The sequence below is a fragment of the Trichomycterus rosablanca genome, chromosome 6, assembly GCF_030014385.1.
Source record: "Trichomycterus rosablanca isolate fTriRos1 chromosome 6, fTriRos1.hap1, whole genome shotgun sequence".
NCBI lineage: Eukaryota > Metazoa > Chordata > Actinopteri > Siluriformes > Trichomycteridae > Trichomycterus > Trichomycterus rosablanca.
Window position 1 is genome coordinate 31852674 of NC_085993.1, and position 21008 is coordinate 31873681.

Below are 21008 nucleotides of genomic sequence, written 5' to 3' on the forward strand. Positions count from 1 at the left end.
TTGCAATTGGAGTTGAACACATGAAAAAGGAGCCTGATTCTGAAGTGACAATTACAATTACAAACACAGTGGCATAGTTCAGTTCTATGAGGCTGATTGCCAATTAACAGCACACATTAGCTTTAACAATCTATGACAGTTAGCAGTTGGATATGTCAGATTTTAAAGCAACATGAGACAACATGCATTCCAAGCAGTGCAAAAAGAGGGTGCTACAAAATAACCCCACCCACCCCTCCAAAAAAAGAGCTACAGACTTAAATAAGCATAACAAAAACTGTATGTCATTAGCTTCACAAAGCTGGAATTCAATGCAGTCATTTGGAAAGGTTAAGCGCAAAACCTGGATCCCTGATTAATCGATATTTACCAAATCCTACATCTGTACAGATTCCCAATGTCTGCTTCAAACTGTTAAATAAAGTCAGGGACTAATAACGGTATGGTCAGCCATATGGTAATAGTTATAGGTTCAATGGCTGCTTTGCAACAGACCCTTTCTTGACTATGTGCCTATATTCTATGATGCTATTGTCTCTATAGTTACTCCAACTATTAAAGTGATTCAATAATGTTTTTGGAGACCAGGATAAAGTGAAGCATATTTCATGTCCCTCTTGATCACCAGATTAAAGCATCAAACCTTGTGCAGACTGTGACATGAACCTCTGCATCTTATATCCCTGAAAAAAAACTGGCTTCAACATCCAAATACAAACTATTCAAGAGGTGCTTCCTATTAATATAATGTTGCAGGTGACTGTTAGTGAATCCGCATTCACAAACAGCATTGAGAAAAAGTCTCATGACACCCCAATCGGCAAGCGACTTCAGTAACTTAAAAACATACATGAATATCCAAAGATATGGGAACTGGCATCAGTGTTATACTACAGACGCAGCATGTAACATTGATGACATGAGCAGTTAAAGCATAATTATATATAACCTCCTCAGCTTATGTAAATGTTCATCTTTTTAATAACACATTGATTATGAAAACCTTTCAAACCTCCAATGACACAATAAAAGCAGAACCCAACTGCTAGACAACTACAAAAAGCACCACCTGCCAAAATGACCATTTTATCAATACAGGACGAGAAGGGACGACTGAAACATCTGTGATAACTTGGGGTGGAACAATACACTTGTTTCAAAAATATTTTGATTCGTTTTACAAGAATTAAAACCAATTTCCAAAAAATAGCATATTATTTTTAATTTGGGAAGCAAAGCAATGGACATTCCCTCCTACCTTCATAAACTTGTATACAAAAGTAAAAGAAAACATGTTTCTAGTTACCTGCATTAAAATATTACCACATATTTTGGGAATATGTATGAAATTGAGTGTAGTAAATTATTTCCTGCACAAACCAATTTCACCCCCTTTTCCAACTAATAAGACTGAACCGTAGCGATGTCAACAAAATGCACAGTACTTGGGCAGAATGTGCTCTCTAGAACACATCCCTTATAGGCACTGCAAGGCCAGTACTGTGACTGAGCTGTGAATTCTCAGTCATGAAATTACTAGTCATGAAATGGTTAAAGCACCACCAGTGCCAAGATGCTGCTGCTGAGCTCTTGAGCGAGGCCCTTCATGCTTAGCTGCCTAAATTGTATCTTGTATCAGCTCTAGGTTGCTTTGGTAAAGTCAGAAATGCACACATACCAAGCAGTTTGGTTTTTGTTTTGGTACATTGAAAAGTCTACAAGATATCAAAAGAAAAGCAACAACATTCAAAACAAATGAGCTAAGAAATGTTTTAGCATGTTTTGAGCCAAATTAACCCCTGCAGACTCATACTGCTGTCGGTTTTGTTGATTTCTTCTGATGGCTAAACAGTTCATATCGACATCTACCTCAATTCATACCTGCCTTACACCTCCACAATACCCACTGTGACATTTTGCCCTTTGTGTTAAGATGTATTGTTACACCCCTACTTAAAACATTTGCACATCATGTTTCTCTATCACATAACCATTTTATATCATTTCTACACAAGTAACCAAATTTTCACCAGTAAACAACACTTCATCCATAAAACTAGCTGTGCATATCACTATAAATATATTAAATACGTATATAAGAATACAAGTGTTATACCTAATTCGCTAAAATCCATCTCATTTGATGCGCTATGTTTGATTTTGAATAGAATAGAAAACATATCCCAAGTGGGGTTCCTTATTGCTATTGGATGTGCGAGTAAGAAATAATTAGGAGAAGTCAGGAAACCAAAGAACCCGTGTGTTATAAAATTGAAGCCTTTCCTGAATACTGAAAAATGTACATGTGTACGCATTCCAAATAGCGACTCAGGTCTGGTCCATGGTGGGCGCTGGTGTGCTGTGGTGAGGCTGCAGGTCAGCTGGAATTCCACAGTGGCTGAACAGTGAGGGCAAAGTGTGTTTCAGCTGCCCGCTTAACCAAAAGTCAGCTCGGGGCGAGGAAGCGGATGAAGTAATTGGAATGGTCAGGCTGCTCTCAGGAAGTGCAGAAAGAGTGGTGGTGGGTTGACAGGGGGCGGTCGGCATGGGTGTAGGTGGGGTGGACAAGGACGTAGACATGAGCAGGCCTTCTGAGCCGATGAGACTATGGAGTTGTGTCGAGTCGCTGAGAGGCAAAGCCAGGACACCCCAGGAGCCATGAGAAATGTCGTCAAGTTCATCTTTGGGGTCATCTGTGTGCGCCAACTGAGGTCTCTGTGAGTGTGTGCTGTCCCGCATGGAAATTTGAGAAAAAGATGAGGAGTTAGGAGAAGGAGAGAAGGCATCATCTGTGATTGGAAGCAGGCTAGGATCAAGCTCCAGATTAGAAAGAGTCTCGGCTGACAGAGGGGTGCCGAGGAGGTCTATGACGCCTCCCTCCATCCCTCGACAGTCTGAGCCTTCCACCGGGCCAAGCTCAACCATGCTGCTCAAGCATGCCAGCGATTCTGGGTAGGTGCCCATGTCCTGCAGGACACGCACCAGCTCCTCCGCTTCCTCAGACGTGGGTAAAAGCTCACTGGACTTACCTGTAAACACAACACTGTGATCATACTGAACTCATCCTACCAGCCCAGAAGGCACAATACATACAATGTATTAACTCCCCCCAAACTCCTACTTCCACATAAACGATTTTTAACACCATGGATTCATATCAATTTGACAAGAAATTTTAAGTCTTGATACATAAACAAATCTTTTTTTTATTTTTTTATTTAAGAAGCTAAGATTGGCTTTTTGCATTTCTTCCCATATTTCTTCTAATCTAATCAAATGCCAATTCCCCAACTGCAATTCTCTTGCTGCTTGTACCACCCCCAGGCTGGCCAAGGCGAGCACAGACTGTCATGTGCCTCACCCTGACTGCGAATACCCAACCACCATGCTTTAATTTTTGGATTTGCCAAAATACACACTGCTTTACAGGTCAAAAAGATTTTGCACATTGAAATTGCCACACTGCCATTGTGAAATATTAGCTCATTCTTTCCCTGGCCACATTCTTTCTTTTATGTTTCATTGAGCAAATATTGTGTATCCGGTGAGACTGGGTAACTTGATAGCACTTCTTTCTAATAAAAGAAGTGCTGTCAAGTCAGCCAATCCCACCGGATGATATCCTAAGAAATTAAATGTCCAACAAGCTCATAGTCAGTTATCCACATTCTTTTTTCTCCCAATCTAGTAATTTGAAATTCCCAATTGCAACTTTACTGCTGCTTGCACTACCTCCGTTTTGGCAAAAAAAAAAAAGCTATAGATCATTATGTGCCCTCTTTGACACACGCCCGGTTGCCAGCCACTTATTATCATCATCAGCCAGTGTTGGGCTGTCAGAAAGAGCCACGATAAGCTCTATGTGACTCCTCCACCACTCCACATGGGTGCCCGGACCAGCCCTAGAGATTGCATACTGGAGAGGCAGTGGGAAAAAGACCCTGTCTGACCATCCCTCCTTCAAATAGGGCTAATTGTGTTTATGTGGACACAGGTTAGTGGCTCTCCTAAGATTTGAACTTAGGTTAGACACTCCTCAGTGGTCTGCCAGCACATTAGACCGCTGCACCACACAAGTGTCTGTCCACATACTTTTAAATACAGTTCATCTTTTACAGGTGATTTAGATACTGGGATTCCTCTACATCCCAAAAATTGACTTTACTTTTCCTGATTTACTTAATATGCTTATCCACATTTATCCCACTATGTTACTAGCTATTTATTTACTTTTTTTAATTACTTAATCTTTCCATGAGACCAGACCACAAAGAGATGGATTTGTTGCAGATTTTCTTAAAACCAAACAGAAGCATCACATTGATGCATGTATCGAAATAAACACATATTTAAATCTGCTTAATTTTGAAATTACAATTTTGAATGCTACTTATATAACTGTGTAATAAAGCAAATAACATATTAATCTCCCTTGTTACCTTCAAACAGATCAAAATCCTGCAGATCATCTGGGAATCTGGACAAAACATCTGAGAAGTCCTCCTGATTCAGTTCCAGGTCATGAGGAATGTCACTGATGTCACTAGTGAGGTCATCGGGCAGCTCATCAGCACTTAGATCTGGTGTCAGGGGACTCCTGCAAATGTAGGTAAAATTGTAGATCAAAGGGAACACACAAACACACATAGACACAAGCAAAGTATCAGATAATTTACCTAATGCCAGTGGGCTGTGTGGGGAGGCACAGGTTGCCCTGGGGCTCCGCAGGAGGAACAGGCTTCTTAGGCTGGCGTACTGCTGATTTCGAACCCTTCTTCTTGTGTTTTTTGCTTATAGTGGGAAGTTTGGCTTTTTTCAACCGCCTCCGCTGCTGCAGCTGCTGTTGGTGATGGTACGTTCTGCGACTGACATCTCCACGAAGGAAATTATCCTGCGCCATATGACACAGAGTGCACACCATCAAAACAGACAAAATATACATACCTATATACATATTAAAATCATGCAAAACATGGCATTCAAATGTAGCAGATTTTGTCTTTAAGGCAACAACTAAGGAGTGAAATGTGTCATTTACTCAAGGGAGAAAAATTAAAGAACAGTGCTACAGTTTGAATGACAAAGTGTAAAGAAGAACTATGTAAACTGCACATTGGTTTCTTTATTTATTTGGTTGTTTTATGACATGTTTACACAGTGTTCACAGCACGAAGGATTTCTAGGCAATTCTAATCTAACAGGTCAGTCTATAGTCCATGCCAAGCACTGTTTAATACACTGCCTGGCCAAAAAAAAGGTCACACACTCTAATATTTGGTTGGAGCGCCTTTAGCTTTGATTACGGCACGCATTCGCTGTGGCATCGTTTCCACAAGCTTCTGCAATGTCACAACATTTATTTCTGTCCAGAGTTGCATTAATTTTTCCCTGAGATCTTGTATTGATGATGGGAGATTTGGACCACTGCACAAAGTCTTCTCCACATCCCAAAGATTCTCAATGGGGTTCAGGTCTGGACTCTGTGGTGGCCAATCCATGTGTGAAAATGATGTCTCATGCTCCCTGAACCACTCTTTCACAATTTGAGCCCGATTAATCCTGGCATTGTCATCTTGGAATATGCCCGTGTCATCAGGGAAGAAAAAATCCATTGATGGAATAACCTGGTCGTTCAGTATATTCAGGTAGTCAGCTGACCTCATTCTTTGGGCACATAACGTTGCTGAACCTAGACCTGACCAACTGCAGCAACCCCAGATCATAGCACTGCCCCCACAGGCTTGTACGGTAGGCACTAGGCATGATGGGTGCATCACGTCAGCCGCCTCTCTTCTTACCCTGATGCGCCCATCACTCTGAAACAGGGTAAATCTGGACTCATCAGACCACATGACCTTCTTTCATTGCTCCAGAGTCCAATCTTTATGCTCTCTAGCAAATTGAAGCCGTTTTTGCCGGTTAGCCTCACTGACAAGTGGTTTTCTTAAGGCTCTTACTGCTCTTACTTTCACTATTAAACATATCACTGAGTTCTACTGTAGTTTTTCTACCATTTGATTTCACCAAATGTTTAAGTGATCGCCGATCACAATCATTCAAGATTTTTTTCCGACCACATTCCTTCCTCGAAGATGTTTCCCCACTGTCCTTCCACTTTTTAATAATGCGTTGGACAGTTCTTAACCCGATTTTAGTAGTTTCAGCAATTTCCTTAGATGTTTTCTCTGCTTGATGCATGCCAATAATTTGACTCTTCTGAAACAGATTAACATCTTTTCCACGACCACAGGATGTGTCTTTCCACATGGTTGTTTAACAAATGAGAAGCTACTCACTGCATCAGTTAGGGTTAAATAACTTGTTGCCAGCTGAAACATAATCACCCATGCAGTAATTATCCAATGGGAGGCTCTTACCTATTTGCTTAGTTAAATCCAGGTGGTGTCCTTTTTTTGGCCAGGCATTGTATGTTACTCTTTAAATGTGCTTTTTTAAACCAGGTTTTGTCAAGAAATTGAGAACCATTTCAGTATCGTATGGCTAGAGGTTATCGTTCCTTTTCGTATTTAGAACACTTAGTATGTGTTTGACAGAAACAGGTATTTGGCAGGTATTACAGGTTTTTGGCAGGAGTGTGTTAAGTGTGTCTGTCTAATGCAGCATCCGGTTTTAAAATGTACATGATCAAAATGTTTCTCTGGTTGTGTATTTGGTACAGGTTTTTGGCAGGAGTGTGTTAAGCGTGTCAGTCTGATGCAGCATCTGGTATCAAAATGTACCTCTGGTTGTGTTTATTTTTACTTATGAAGGAAACTGGCAATTAAAGAGCACTGTTGTATCTTTAATTGGGTGTTTGTATTCTGAGGAGGCAGGGTCTGGTTGCTAGTTTGTTAGTACATACTAACGTAAAAATAAAAAGGCAGGTAAACACCTGATAGGCATTTACGGATAAACAATGAAGTCATAAGTCAGTGTCTGTAGGCCAGTTGTTTGTATGTTATCACCTCAAATCATTATTTATAACCCCTTCATTCTGGTCAGGTTCTCTTAATCACTCAGACTCACACGTTCTAATGCACACACACTCATGCTCTCTCACTCTCTCTCACACACAAGCTTATAATTACGCATGCTCTCAAACACACGCTTTCATTTGGGATGAACACCTTTGAGGTGCCAGACATCAGTGCCAGGCATCACATATGCTCTTTGGACTTAATGAGCACAACTTTTCATAAAAGAACTGCAAAATCTTGCTAAAAGCTTTTACAGATGACTGGAGGCTACTTTTAGCCATTCAGTGTATTTTAAGTTTCCTCAAGCTGACCTGGCTGTAAAGCAGAGAAAACCACATGCTTTGCAACGATGGGACGGACCTATATTTTAAATGAATCGTGTCTAAACAGTCCGAGTAGAAAATGACAGACCAATATTATTAAAGCTATAATAGCAGACATCCCAAGTTGCAAAAACTCATTTCAGGGAGGTACCCCCAGACAAGGGGTGGGAATTCTATTAATTCGTATTAGTTAACAGATTTAGGTTCCCTACAGAGTGCACAAAATTGTATATCAGATAACAGATTTATGTTCCCTACATAGTGCACTAGATAGTATTTTAGATATGAATTTATGTTCCCTACATAGTGCACTAGAAGGTATAACTAGATGATGATTTGTGTTCCTTACATAGTGCACTAGATAGTGTGAAAGATAATAGATTTATGTTCCCTACATAGTGCACTAGATTGTGTACTAGATAATAGACTTATGTTTCTTACATAATGCTTTAGGTAGCGTATTAGTTAACAGATTTAGGTTCCCTACATAGTGCACTAAATTGTATATCAGATAGCGGATTTATGTTCCCTACATAGTGCACTAGAAGGTATAACTAGATGATGATTTGTGTTTCTTACATAGTGCACTACATAGTGTATTACATAATTAATTATGTTCCCTACACAGTGCGCTAGATTGTATATCAGATAACAGAGTTAATACGCAATCGGGAATAAAGTCTGTGTCGCCTGCGTGTGCGTTCGCTCTTGACCACTTGTTCTAGATTCAGGAGATTTTATCTGACTCGCGGGCATCAGGGAGCCGCTATGTATATGCGGGAGACTCCCGGAACTTCCGGGAGACTTGGGATGTCTGTAATAGACCGCGCTCACTACAAATCTAAACTGACTTGTTCAGGATAGACCTTTTGATCCAGCTGTATACGTTTATTAACCCTTTATCCACCAAGATTTGTAAGTGGATTAGGTAAGGTGAAAAAAAAAAACATACCATTTTCTTGGCATGCTCCTCGCAGAGTGGCGTCTGGTGTGTGATGTCAAAGACTGGGACAGAACACTGTGCCCCATCCGCAAACCGTGCAGTGCAGCTGGAGAACAGTTGCTGTGATCTGCTCTGCAGGATATCTAGGTAGAAACGTTAAGGACCAACAGCAAAATATACAAAATATTATACAGTGTATGTGAACCTGGGTTAACAACAACTGCCACTAGTACTGTTGGCCAGCAGGGAACCGATGGAAACTGTGCTACTGTTGGGCCACTGTTGGGAGAAGGAATGTTCATCATACAGAAGGAGGAGAAAAAGACCAAAGAGAAGAGATATGGATGCGGTGAAGAAAAACATGCAGGTGGCTTCTGATGCAGTGAGAGAAAACATGCAGGTGGCTGCTATGACAGAGGAGAATGTTCATTACAGGACAAGATGGAGACTAATTATCTAATATGATGGCAGCCAAAAGAAACGGAGGAAGAGAAGCTTACCCATGTTAGGTTACATGATTTGCAAAATGACTTATGCCAAGTTCACACTACACAACTTTGGGAGCTGTCAGATCACTGTACAGTTCACACTACACAACTGGATCTCTTGTAATAGGGAGTTCTTTTAAGACGTTGTGGATTTCACACCACATGACTGATCATCGATAGGGGATTACACACTACACGATCTACCATCAGGAGGAATCGCTGGTCTGGTCTCCCAAACTACATTGTCACGAAAACACACGAGAAGTGATGAAAAGTTTAATGATACCATGTCCAAAAATGCAAGTTACCAATAAGCAAGGGATTAAAGTTGGTGAGCTGATGTGCAGCGTAAAAGCAAGTAGGAAAAATAAATGAATCCGAGAGAACTGGGCTACGCGATCAGCAGGGACTGTCTGTTCTGTAGTGAGTTGGAGGTAAATAAATATTGAGTTGTTGAACAGTTTACACGTAGCGATCGAGAGCCGATTTTCGAGCCCCGAGCGAACGCAGAGTTGCTTCCGAGCTGCCACATCTCGTGGCGACCAGTCGGCGACGGCGAGCAAAAATTAGGGCACAAATCATGTTGTGTGAACTAGGCATTATGGATGCCAAGCTTATGAGACATTAAGTTCAAATGTCAGATCTAAAACACTAAAATTCCACCATTGTATAAAAGCAATATATACCAGTACGGATTTAACAATATTTCTGAGAGGATACGTTTGAAGCAGTGCCTGGTGAAGGGCAAAGAGTGATTAGTGCAGTTTTCACCATCAATCTGGGCCACACACAGTCCTGAGTTTGAGCTGCTTGCCTTTGAATCTGCGGAACTGCACAGGAAAACAAACATTAAATGAGGAACCTGAAATCCAGCTGAGACCTCACATCCAGCCAAAATGAGATTAATGAAAACCTTCAGAGATTACTTGATTTTATTATAGGACACAGTGACTGGGTTCACCTTGAGCTTGCTGAAATTTGAGGATGGCACTCCTGAATTAACCGAGCTGTGGCATCAGGGTAGCGTGTGGCTGCTTGAAGCAGAGCTTTACGAACGCTGTGATGTGATTTCCTTTCTCTCCTTAAACTTCTTTCTTCTTTACACAGGTATCTGTGTCTTAATCTCAAATAGGAGCATAAGCCAGCCAGACGCTCTCCACGGGTACTAGACTCACTAGCACTGTAAGATAAGACAAACACAATGCTACAGGAGTGAGAGGTATTTTACCACAATACATCTAGCATAGTATGGTCCTGTATACATACATTATTAATGTTTTACCACCATTTTATCCTGGTCAGGGTGGCGGCAGGTTTGTTTGTTTGTTTGTTGTTTAAAGCCATGTTTACCCATAGGTCATTCTCATGGCAAGATAGGTCCCTAGATTTTGTTCAGGTTGTTTATTCATGTTCTTTGTCTAGTGTCCTTTCTGTGTTTAGTTCTAGATGTGTATTATCAGTCCTGTATTTTTCAAATAATTGATCAGAGTTTCTGTTTTGGTTTTGTTAAAAATGTCAACCATTGTATTTGGTATTGCGAGTATTTGTCGTTCTATGTTATATTTTGTGCACATCGGTGGGCGTTCTCCTTTCACTAGGTATACAGTGGGGCCAAAAAGTATTTAGTCAGCCACTGATTGTGCAAGTTCTCCTACTTAGAAAGATGAGAGAGGTCTGTAATTTTCATCATAGGTACACTTCAACTATGAGAGACAAAATGAGAAAAAAAAATCCAGGAAATCACATTGTAGGATTTTTAAAGAATTTATTTGTAAATTATGGTGGAAAATAAGTATTTGGTCAATAACAAACAAGCAAGATTTCTGGCTCTCACAGACCTGTAACTTCTTTTTTAAGAAGCTCTTCTGTCCTCCACTCGTTACCTGTATTAATGGCACCTGTTTGACCTCGTTATCTGTATAAAAGACACCTGTCCACAGCCTCAAACAGTCAGACTCCAAACTCAACCATGGCCAAGACCAAAGAGCTGTCGAAGGACACCAGGAAGAAAATTGTAGACCTGCACCAGGCTGGGAAGAGTGAATCTACAATAGGCAAGCAGGTTGGTGTGAATAAATCAACTGTGGGAGCAATTGTAAGAAAATGGAAGACATACAAGACCATTGATAATCTCCCTCGATCTGGGACCCCACGCAAGATCTCATCCCGTGGGGTCAAAATGATCATGAGAACGGTGAGCAAAAATCCCAGAACTACATGGAGGGACCTGATGAATGACCTGCAGAGAGCTGGGACCAAAGTAACAAAGGCTACCATCAGTAACACACTACGCCGAGAGGGACTCAAATCCTGCAGTGCCAGGCGTGTCCCCCTGCTTAAGCCAGTACATGTCCAGGCCCGTCTGAAGTTTGCCAGAGAGCATATGGATGATCCAGAAGAGGATTGGGAGAATATCATGTGGTCAGATGAAACCAAAATGGAACTTTTTGGTAAAAACTCAACTCGTCGTGTTTGGAGGAAGAAGAATGCTGAGTTGCATCCCAAGAACACCATACCTACTGTGAAGCATGGGGGTGGAAACATCATGCTTTGGGGCTGTTTTTCTGCAAAGGGGACAGGACGACTGATCCGTGTAAAGGGAAGAATGAACGGGGCCATGTATAGTGAGATTTTAAGCCAAAACCTCCTTCCATCAGTGAGAGCATTGAAGATGGAACGTGGCTGGGTCTTCCAGCATGACAATGATCCCAAACACACCGCTCGGGCAACGAAGGAGTGGTTCCGTAAAAAGCATTTCAAGGTCCTGGAGTGGCCTAGCCAGTCTCCAGACCTAAACCCCATAGAAAATTTGTGGAGTCCGTGTTGCCCAGCGACAGCCCCAAAACATCACTGCTCTAGAGGAGATCTGCATGGAGGAATGGGCCAAAATACCAGCTACAGTGTGTGCAAACCTGGTGAAGACTTACAGGAAACGTTTGACCTCTGTCATTGCCAACAAAGGTTATGTTACAAAGTATTGAGTTGAACTTTTGTTATTGACCAAATACTTATTTTCCACCATAATTTACAAATAAATTCTTTAAAAATCCTACAATGTGATTTCCTGGATTTTTTTTTTCTCATTTTGTCTCTCATAGTTGAAGTGTACCTATGATGAAAATTACAGACCTCTCTCATCTTTCTAAGTAGGAGAACTTGCACAATCAGTGGCTGACTAAATACTTTTTGGCCCCACTGTACTGCAAAATGTGCTCCGAAGTGTAAGAAACCTAGGTTTGAGTGGAACAAAATGAGTCCTACATGTGTTAAATTTGTCAGCAATAAGTCCTGATCTCATGCAGCTGTAAATCTTTAAATACAGCCGAAATGGGAAAAAGGAACCTAAAGCTTGAGAGAATTACAGTAGATTAAGCTCACATATGAAAGCTGTCACTGTTGCTAAAGGATGTGCAAACAAGTATTAAGGGAAGGGTGCCCTTAATCCTGTCCATGTTGTGCGTTTCTTTTTATAGAAACATATTTATTATTTTATTATATCCTTAAGAATGGTAAATGGTGCCTTTTTATATATGAGAATTTATATTTTTGCTGAAGGCTACCAAAGTGTAAGACAGAAAACTAATATTGTAGTAGTTTCTATACCACTGTGTACTGTGAATTTGAGTTCTCGTTTAAGGTACAAAAGTTAGCTGCTGAATACCTTTTTCCATGCCATTTTTCCAGTAAACTCCTATACTGAGATGACGCTAGTCTCTCCACCTGGCTCTCTCGCTCCTCTCCACTGTCCTCAGACCAGTCCAGATCTGCAGTGCAAAACATTAGCTTAAATGCAATTTCTACAGAAAAGAACAAACATAAAACTATCAAGTAATCCATGAGGGAACAGATCAGAATTTACCCACCAAAATCAAGCCTTAGATCCTCTTGGCTTCTTCTCTGCTCTTCCATCAATCTGTTGAGCTCCACCAAACATGCTGGATTCCCAGCCATCCTCTTACCGTATGCTGATCGACCTGGAGTTGTGGGTACATCTTTCTTGGAGGGATTGGGCTCTGTGCATTGCTCATGCTTGGTCTTGGGATTGAGGTTGGTGGTGGTAGTTGGCCTAATCAAGGTCTGATGGCTAACTGGGACAGGTGTTCTCATGCATAATGTCTGTGATGCAGGTTTAATGTGTGTTGAAGTTGGTGTCAGTGGGGGTTTGGATGGAGAAAGAGCTTGAGTTTGTTTAGAAGGAGCTACAGTTTGTTTAGAAGGACACAGAGGGTGGAAGCTGAAATGCTGAGATAGGGCTGAGGATACAGCATGACCTTTAGTTTTCTGTTTTTGATTCTGAGCTGGGCAGTTCAGGGCTTTCTTCCCTGGGCTAGGACCTTCTTTCTTTACACCACCTTTATCAACTTTAATAAAGGAGTATGGGTCCAAGGGAAGCAGAGAAGCGAGGGAGGACGGTGAAGGCAAGGGTAAGTGGCCCAGATTATTAGGGGCCTTGAGAGCAAGGGATGGCACAGTGATGTTAAGGGCTAAAGATTCAAGAGTGTCCTGTTTCTTCTTTCTTTCTTTTTTAGGCAGAACTCCCATGACCTGAAGGTGACTGTTGCAAAATCTGGTGAAGTACAAAAAAATGTGCATGGTAAAGAAATAGTGGTTTTTAATCTTATTCCCGTTTACAATAATGGTAATATATGAGCAGTGACCACTGACATTTACAAACTTTCCTAGAAAGTATTCAGACTCACTCACCTTTAAACACTGAAGATTTAATTTTGAATAATGTATTGGCCATTAATACTTATCAAGCTACAATTAACTGCCCATGATATAAGTGAAAAAATAAACTAAAATTTTACTGTACATTTTTCAATACTTTGAGGCTTCAGCATTTATGGGCTACTGCAGAAATGGTTGTCTGTCCAACAAGTTCTCCAATCTTTGTGTAGATTGATGCACAAAATGGATATTACACAGAGTATAAAAGGCAAAGTATAACACAATTTTGAATTTGTGTAATGTAGTCTAAAACACTACATGGTCAGAAGTATAAATTTACCCCGATCAGCCATAACATTAAAACCACCTCCATGTTTCTACACTCACTGTCCAGTTTATCAGCTCCACTTACCATATAGGAGCACTTTGTAGTTCTACAATTACTGACTGTAGTCCATCTGTTTCTCTGCATGCTTTGTGAGCCTCCTTTTCATGCTGTTCTTCAATTGTCAGGACTCTCACAGGACCACTACAGAGTAGGTATTACTTGGGTGGTGGATCATTCTCAGCACTGCAGTGACACTGACATGGTGGTGGTGTGTTAGTGTGTGTTGTGCTGGTATGAGTGGATCAGACACAGCAGCGCTGATGGAGTTTTTAAACACCTCACTGTCCCTGCTGGACTGAGATTAGTCAATATCCAGCCAACATCGCCCTGTGGGCAGCGTCCTGTGACCACTGATGAAGGTCTAGAAGAAGACCAACTCAAACAGCAGCAATAGATGAGCGATCGTCTCGGACTTTACATCTACAAGGTGGACCAACTAGGTAGGAGTGTCTAATAGTGTGGACAGTGAGTAGACACGGTATTTAAAAACTCCAGCAGCGCTGCTGTGTCTGATCCACTCATACCAGCACAACACACACTAACACACCACCACCATGTCAGTGTCACTGCAGGGCTGAGAATGATCCACCACCCAAATAATACCTGCTCTGTAGTGGTCCTGTGGGGGTCCTGACCATTGAAGAACAGGGTGAAAGCAGGCTAAAAAAGTATGCAGTGAAACAGATGGACTACAGTCAGTAATTGTAGAACTACAGTGCTTCTATATGGTAAGTGGAGCTGATAAAATGGACAGCGAGTGTAGAAACAAAGAGGTGGTTTTAATGTTATGACTGATCAGTGTATAGCACTTAGCAGACGCTTTTATCCAAAGTGACTTACAATTTTTAACTGAATACATTTCAAGCAACTGAGAGTTAAGGGGCTTGTTAAGTGCCCAACAGTGGCATTGGTAGGGCTTGAACCAGCAACTTTTTTACATTTAGTGGAGTACCTTAATCTCAGAGCTACCAAATTACCTTTTCTGTTTCAGTTTGACTGTCCATAAAAACATTGTTTTACTTGTCCAATATAACTGTCTGATTTTACAAAAACTCTTTCAGCTGAACGGACATGAATTCCCACAGTCATTAAAGTCCTGTGGAAAGCCTTCCCAAAAAAAAAGTGGAGGCTGTTATAACCAATAAAGAGAGCCAACTCCACATTAATGCTTTTGGAATTAGATGTTCAAAAATCCAAATTGTGTATTTTAACAATTTATTGAACAAAATACATGCTTAACAACAAACAAAGACAAAACAAAATGAGACTCACTTGCGGTCCTGTGTTTTGGGAATGGGGTTGGTGCAGCGCTGACTGTTGTACTTGGCTACATATTCACATTGCCTAAAAGGGGCACTCTGGTCCTCCAGAACATGGCGGATGCAGAAAGCGTACCCATTAAGCCTGCGCTGTTTGCAGAGTTTTGGGCTGTATGAACAGAGAGGCTTGCGATCGACCTCCGAATAATGGATGTGTTTCCCTTCATACATCCCAGGGCTGGACCTCTCTGTAACATTAGCTGCAGAAAAAAAGGCCACTGTGATAAGAAGCAAACAATGGAAACTACCATGTAAAACACAACTGCTCCAGAATATATGTGTTAAAAATGTAAATGCTGAAAACGCCTGAAAATGTGTCAGACGTTTAAATTAATTGTCAATGCATTAGTTTCCACTTCAAGCTACATTATAAGGTAATGACAGTGTGCACAGTGCTTAGATCCCTGCAGACTTTCATGGAAAAAAAAACATAATTCTGTGTATTCTTATAATGTGATTAAATATTGAAAGAGCACGCCCCCTTCTTGGAAGAATAGAAGCTGTTATAACTGCAAAGGGGGAACTGATTTAATATTTATTCCAATGGATTTAGAATGGAATATCATAAAATCTATAAAAATCTGTAAAAGTAAGTGTAATGTGTAAATGTCCCAATACTTCCAATTTAGTTTAGTGCTGGTATTTACTTAATCTACATTGTTAACTTTTTATTGGCAGATATTTCTATTATGTATTAATTAAAGTGTATCATTTGAACAGCAGATTGGCCAGTCAAGGGGATTCATGGTTAAAACAACCTAAAGGGTGCCAGGCTGTGGCTTAAAAGCACTTTATTGAAAAGATGTTGTCAGGCATAACTGTAATCCAATTGCACCAGAAACATTTATTATTATTTATTATTATAAAAAATTGAATATACTTTTCCTTTTTGGAAGCTTAATCAAGGCCGAGAATCAAACTGTCAGGTAGGACACGAGATAACTGATAACACTGCTACCACGCAGTAAGGGTTTGATTATTCGAGGAGAAAGTAAATAGTTGTGTTGGTAACTTTGCTGCCAAACAGTTATTACTTGTTTGGACTATTCATTTCAGTCCCATTTACATTTTACATTTACATTTTCAGCATTTAGCAGACGCTTTTATCCAAAGCGACTTACAATTATGACTGTACACAATTTATTTTGAGCAATTGAGGGTTAAGGGCCTTGCTCAAGGGCCCAACAGTGGCCGCCTGGTAGTGGTGGGGCTCGAACCGGCAACCTTCAGATTACTAGTCCAGTACCTTAACCACTGAGCTACCACTGTCCCCCAGTGTGTTTGCACATGCACGTTTGTTTAATTATTTTTATTCTATTTGAATTGCATTGCTTCACACTATTAGATTCAGTTGCCAACCCCACCTATATAAAACATCTCCCAGCATCTCATGATGTATAGCTACATATGCCAGAACAGACGATTGGGAATATTGTCCACCCCAACCAAATACACGTCGTCATGCACACCGTTTCCCAAGCACAAGATTTCTGAGACCTGTTTTCAATATCTACAGAAATACAGTGGTACCTTGTAACTCGACGTCCCCTAAACTCAAATTCTTTGAAACTCGACGCACTTTGTGGAGAAATCTGTACCCTTTAACTCGACGTTTCCCTTAAACTCAATGTATTTGGCTTTTTTAAAAACATATATCGATTTAATTTTAAATTAACAATAAACAGCCGCTTTGTTCAGTTCGGTGCCATAACACATCATAAAAGTGTGCATATGAGACGAATCTGCATTTGTGTGGAATAACCGTCAAATTCACTCTGAAAGCAGACACATATCTGTTTTTTCCTCCTGTTTCACTTTTAAACTTGTGTTATAGCTCGGTGTTCTGAGAAATTGTAAGAATCAGCTTTTCCAAGTCTAAAACGCTTATTGTAGAAAAAAGCTTGATGTGACAATGTATTGCAAGAACGACATTGGAACGCTAAACCTCTCTTAATTGTTACTGCTCATAAGTTCTCTCCACTAATGAAATTCCTTGCTCGTTGTTTTGGTACAACAAGTCACGTTAAGCTTTGTGCACCGCCACACTCCACAGGAAATAATGGCACAGCCAGCGCTAAAGCGATTTTGTCACTTCTCATGTGACTTCTCATTACTGAGCTCGCTATGGAAAAAGGTAATCCAAGATCAAGCATCTCCACGATTAAGAAGCATAAGGAAACAATAAAGAAGTAAAGATAAAGTGCAGGTTTTATTTTATTTTTGTTTTTCAATTATATTTCAGTGTTTTTTATATTATACTTGAGGTATTTTCAGTGAATAAGTGTGAAAAACAATCCTATTATTTTACATTAGCTTAAAATATATGCAGTTCCACGGAACCACAGAACGCATTAACGGATTTCCCAAACATTCTTATGGGTGGGTGGCACGGTGGCTAAGTGGGTAGCACTGTCGCCTCACAGCAAGAAGGTCCTGGGTTCGATCCCCAGGTGGGGTGGTCCGGGTCCTTGTGTGGAGTTTGCATGTTCTCCCCGTGTCCGTGTGGGTTTCCTCCGGGTGCTCCGGGTTTCCTCCCACAGTCCAAAGACATGCAAGTGAGGTGAATTGGAAATACTAAATCGTCCAAGACTGTGTTCGATGTAACCTTGTGAACTGATGAACTTTGTGTAATGAGTAACTACCGTTCCTGTCATGAATGTAACCAAAGTGAGAAAAAACCTCTTGAGCCCAGTGCTCTTACAGCTTTGTTTGGAGTACCTCCTATATCAGCCCTGGTTTCATCTACAGAGGCCGATTTGACATCTTTTGTCACTCTCCTTGCCAGGAGATTGTTATTGCTCAAGTGGAAATCACCTATACCTCCTTCACATACTATGTGGATTAGAGAGATTGTTTATGTAATTAAGCTGGAAAAAAATAGGCATCTTAGGAATGGCTCAGTAAGCAAATTTTACAAAGTTTGGGACCCTTTCTTAGACCATATTAGAAATATATCTACATTAGACTGTCCTTAATTAGCTGAGCTGGTTGTTCATTCACCCCCAACCCCCCTTTTTTGTGATTTCTCTGTAATTATTCAGATTCTGACTGTAAAGTTTGTATTTGGACTACATGCTTCAGTCTGTTTTAGGTGTGACTGTACCATTCCTTTTCTATATTTGGTTTATTTATGTTTATTTTTATTATTTTACTCTTTGTATTTTTTCCCCCTGGGTATTGCTTTGTAATTTGTTTCGACTATGTACACTTTGATATCCAGAATGTTTTGCTGTGTTGTTTAAAAGTTAAAATAAAAATATATATATATATAAAAAAATGAATGTAACCAAAGATGATGTTAAAATCCTAATAAACAAACAAACATCCTTATGGGTAAAAATCCGTTTGACGTCGAGTTTTAAGGTACCACTGTAATTGTTACCTTATAAAATGAGCATTATTGCATTAAAATACAGGATATATGTTAGAAAGAATTGTGTCAATCCTGGTAGATCAGACATACTTGCTGAGAATGAGCAAGACCTCATTTGACCTCAACCGTTCATGTGACATTGGGGGACAGTTTGGGACTTGCTGTAACATAGAACAAATGTACATGTTTTATTAAAATTTTAAGAGCTTATAGCACCTCAGACCTTCTGTACATAAGTGTGTTTCCGTCGAATGACTTATGTGTGGTACTCGTATGTTTTGTGTTGATCAGGGGTGGTCCAAGGTGTAAAAAGTTTAAGAAGCACTGTTTAAAAGCATAAAAGGAACAGCAATGAGGCACAGCGACTGAATGAACAGAAGGTTTAGCATGCAAAGAGAGTTTGAAGGGGACGGTGGCCAAAACTTCCCGCCTCCTGCTCTCTATCTATCCAGTGTCAGCTCGCCTTATCAGATACTTAAGAGCCAGGATTAGAGACACTTCATACATCGTTCAGTCTCTTTCATCAGGTTACTGAAGAGTAAACACGGAAAACGAGCAAAGCGGAAACGACTTACAAATGTATATAGCTACCTGAGTGGAATTCGTTACGTTTTAATATAATAACGCGTTTTAACTGGGCTAACGTTCTGATGTGTGGTTGCTATTGAGGTGCTTGTTTATACTTATCAGAACGTATAGTCGGTCATTTGAAGCAATTATCTTCGTTTTATTTAAGTAGCGTCGTCATATTTTAAGCGTAACATAAGCAAAAACGCGTTAAATTTGTTTTGATCAATTTTCTACTTAAGTTGTATTTTTTCTAACTCTGTTTTACTTAGTTTTTAGAATGAATTTGTAATTACCGTCGGCCTGCTTAATCCTCCCGCGCAGCGTAACGAGTAACGCGCTCCAGCACGCGCCTCACTCGGCCTCGCGCTTACTCCAGTCCCGGTGCTGCACGAGCCTCGCACTGTCAGGATTAGCTTAGCTTGCTAACCTTAGCAGAACCAGCCTTGTCTTCACACGATCCTTTGCTATTAGGCAACGCTCGTATTTCGGCCGGTGTTCTCCATTTATATATACTAATTTCGTCAACGCATGCAACTTACCGCCGAACTTGTACGCATTTAGATGTATATTATTTGGATTAAAAAGTGGCCGATTGCATGCAGAAGAGGGTGTTGGTTTGGTGTCAGCATCGAGGCTTCTTACAGCACTACTACAGGCACCGGGGGGACATGACAACAAGAGACAGTGCAACAACAACCTCCGCAACCATTTTGGAATTCAACTTTGTATTAGCTCGTTTTTCAGAGCTTATGAAGCATAAAAACACGAACAGAAACTTCAGGGTGATGGCGTTACTTCTGCTAAAATGGTACATTAGGTTTGGGTTGAGTTTTCTGCTTTATTGGTTTAAACTTTTAAGCAGGAAGCTTCATCCTCATCACACTCATTCAATGCTGTAAGGAGTACACGAACTACCATGTCCCACAGGGTCCTTATTGAAACTACAATATTGCCCAAGAACAGCATTTTAAATACAATTAACCTGTTAAAAGTGGCTCTTACAGTAAAAATCAAAAGTTTACATACTTGTATTAATTGGAACACACTGGTAAAACAAACACTAGTTTGAGTTTTTCTTTAAAGTTAATTGTAGGGTTTTTTTTAATAGGCATGGTCAAACATACATACAGTAGATTATGCTATTAATTTAATTGTGTAAAATCTCCTTTAATTCCAATGCCTGGTCCTCTAGTTTCTTAAATGGTCAGTGTCTGTCATTGGTCTTTCGACAAAGTCAGGACAGAAACTCAAACTCTAATCCCTGTCCAATTCCAAGTTGTCCAATTTGTAAACCAGCAAAAAATTGGTTTGTCATAATTTAAGGCTGTTGGAACCCAGCTGTCTGTCAATGTCTACACTGAAGCAGGTCTAAAATGCATAGGTCCATAGGCTGGCATACAATAAAGAAGTCCCAGGTACTGATTTTGTATCCATATGATCATCAACAAAATAAAGTCAAGCTTTAAGGTGCTTCTTTCTTGCACAACAGCCACATAATATAACTTTACTGAGTTGTTAACACCTGTAACATGTTTTTGGTGGTCTGACTATGTATTATTTATTGGGTGCAGTCAAACCAGCCCTGTTTTATTGGCACAGAACAATCACCAGCTAAAGCCAAATATATTGACTACCAATAACTGAAGATTTAAAATGTCTTACATATTTATGTATACTTTTGAATTCTAACAATTTAAGCAAGTGTTCCTTTGAAATGGGCAAAGTGTAAGAGAACACCCATAAACCTTAAATAAACATTGCAAAGACTAATTCCTGTCATACTTTTGTTGAACAATAATTTCAGGGCACATAATTTTTTTTTTTACATTATGTCTGAACACCTCTCCTTCATTAAGCTTAAAAAAACCCAGCAAAAACCCCAACTTTTTGATTAACTGCTACTCTAAATGTACAGATCACTGTTGGCACTATGCATAAAATGTATTTATTTATTTG

At 40.2% G+C, this 21008-nt stretch overlaps 1 protein-coding gene across 1 annotated transcript; it reads right to left on the reverse strand.

The window, feature by feature from the left end:
• Positions 1-1850: 1850 nt before the first annotated feature.
• Positions 1851-19587, reverse strand: ino80db (INO80 complex subunit Db). The gene is made up of 10 exons (XM_062997673.1): positions 19346-19587; positions 15063-15309; positions 12595-13298; positions 12393-12495; positions 9693-9911; positions 9452-9561; positions 8253-8386; positions 4677-4891; positions 4440-4597; positions 1851-3029 (listed from the first exon to the last, which is right to left on the reverse strand). Exons 2-10 carry the CDS (start codon positions 15278-15280, stop codon positions 2329-2331), a joined length of 2562 nt encoding a protein of 853 aa, XP_062853743.1. The 5' UTR covers positions 15281-15309; positions 19346-19587; the 3' UTR covers positions 1851-2328.
• Between the last annotated feature and the right edge of the window lie 1421 nt (positions 19588-21008).

Coding starts and splice junctions, on each gene's coding strand:
- ino80db (XM_062997673.1), bottom strand. CDS start 15,280: ATGTATGAAGGGAAACACATCCATTATTCGGAGGTCGATCGCAAGCCT. Junction 13,299..15,062: donor CCCAAAACACAGGACCGCAA/GTGAGTCTCATT, acceptor GTACTTCACCAG/ATTTTGCAACAGTCACCTTC. Junction 4,598..4,676: donor ACACAGCCCACTGGCATTAG/GTAAATTATCTG, acceptor CTACATTTGCAG/GAGTCCCCTGACACCAGATC.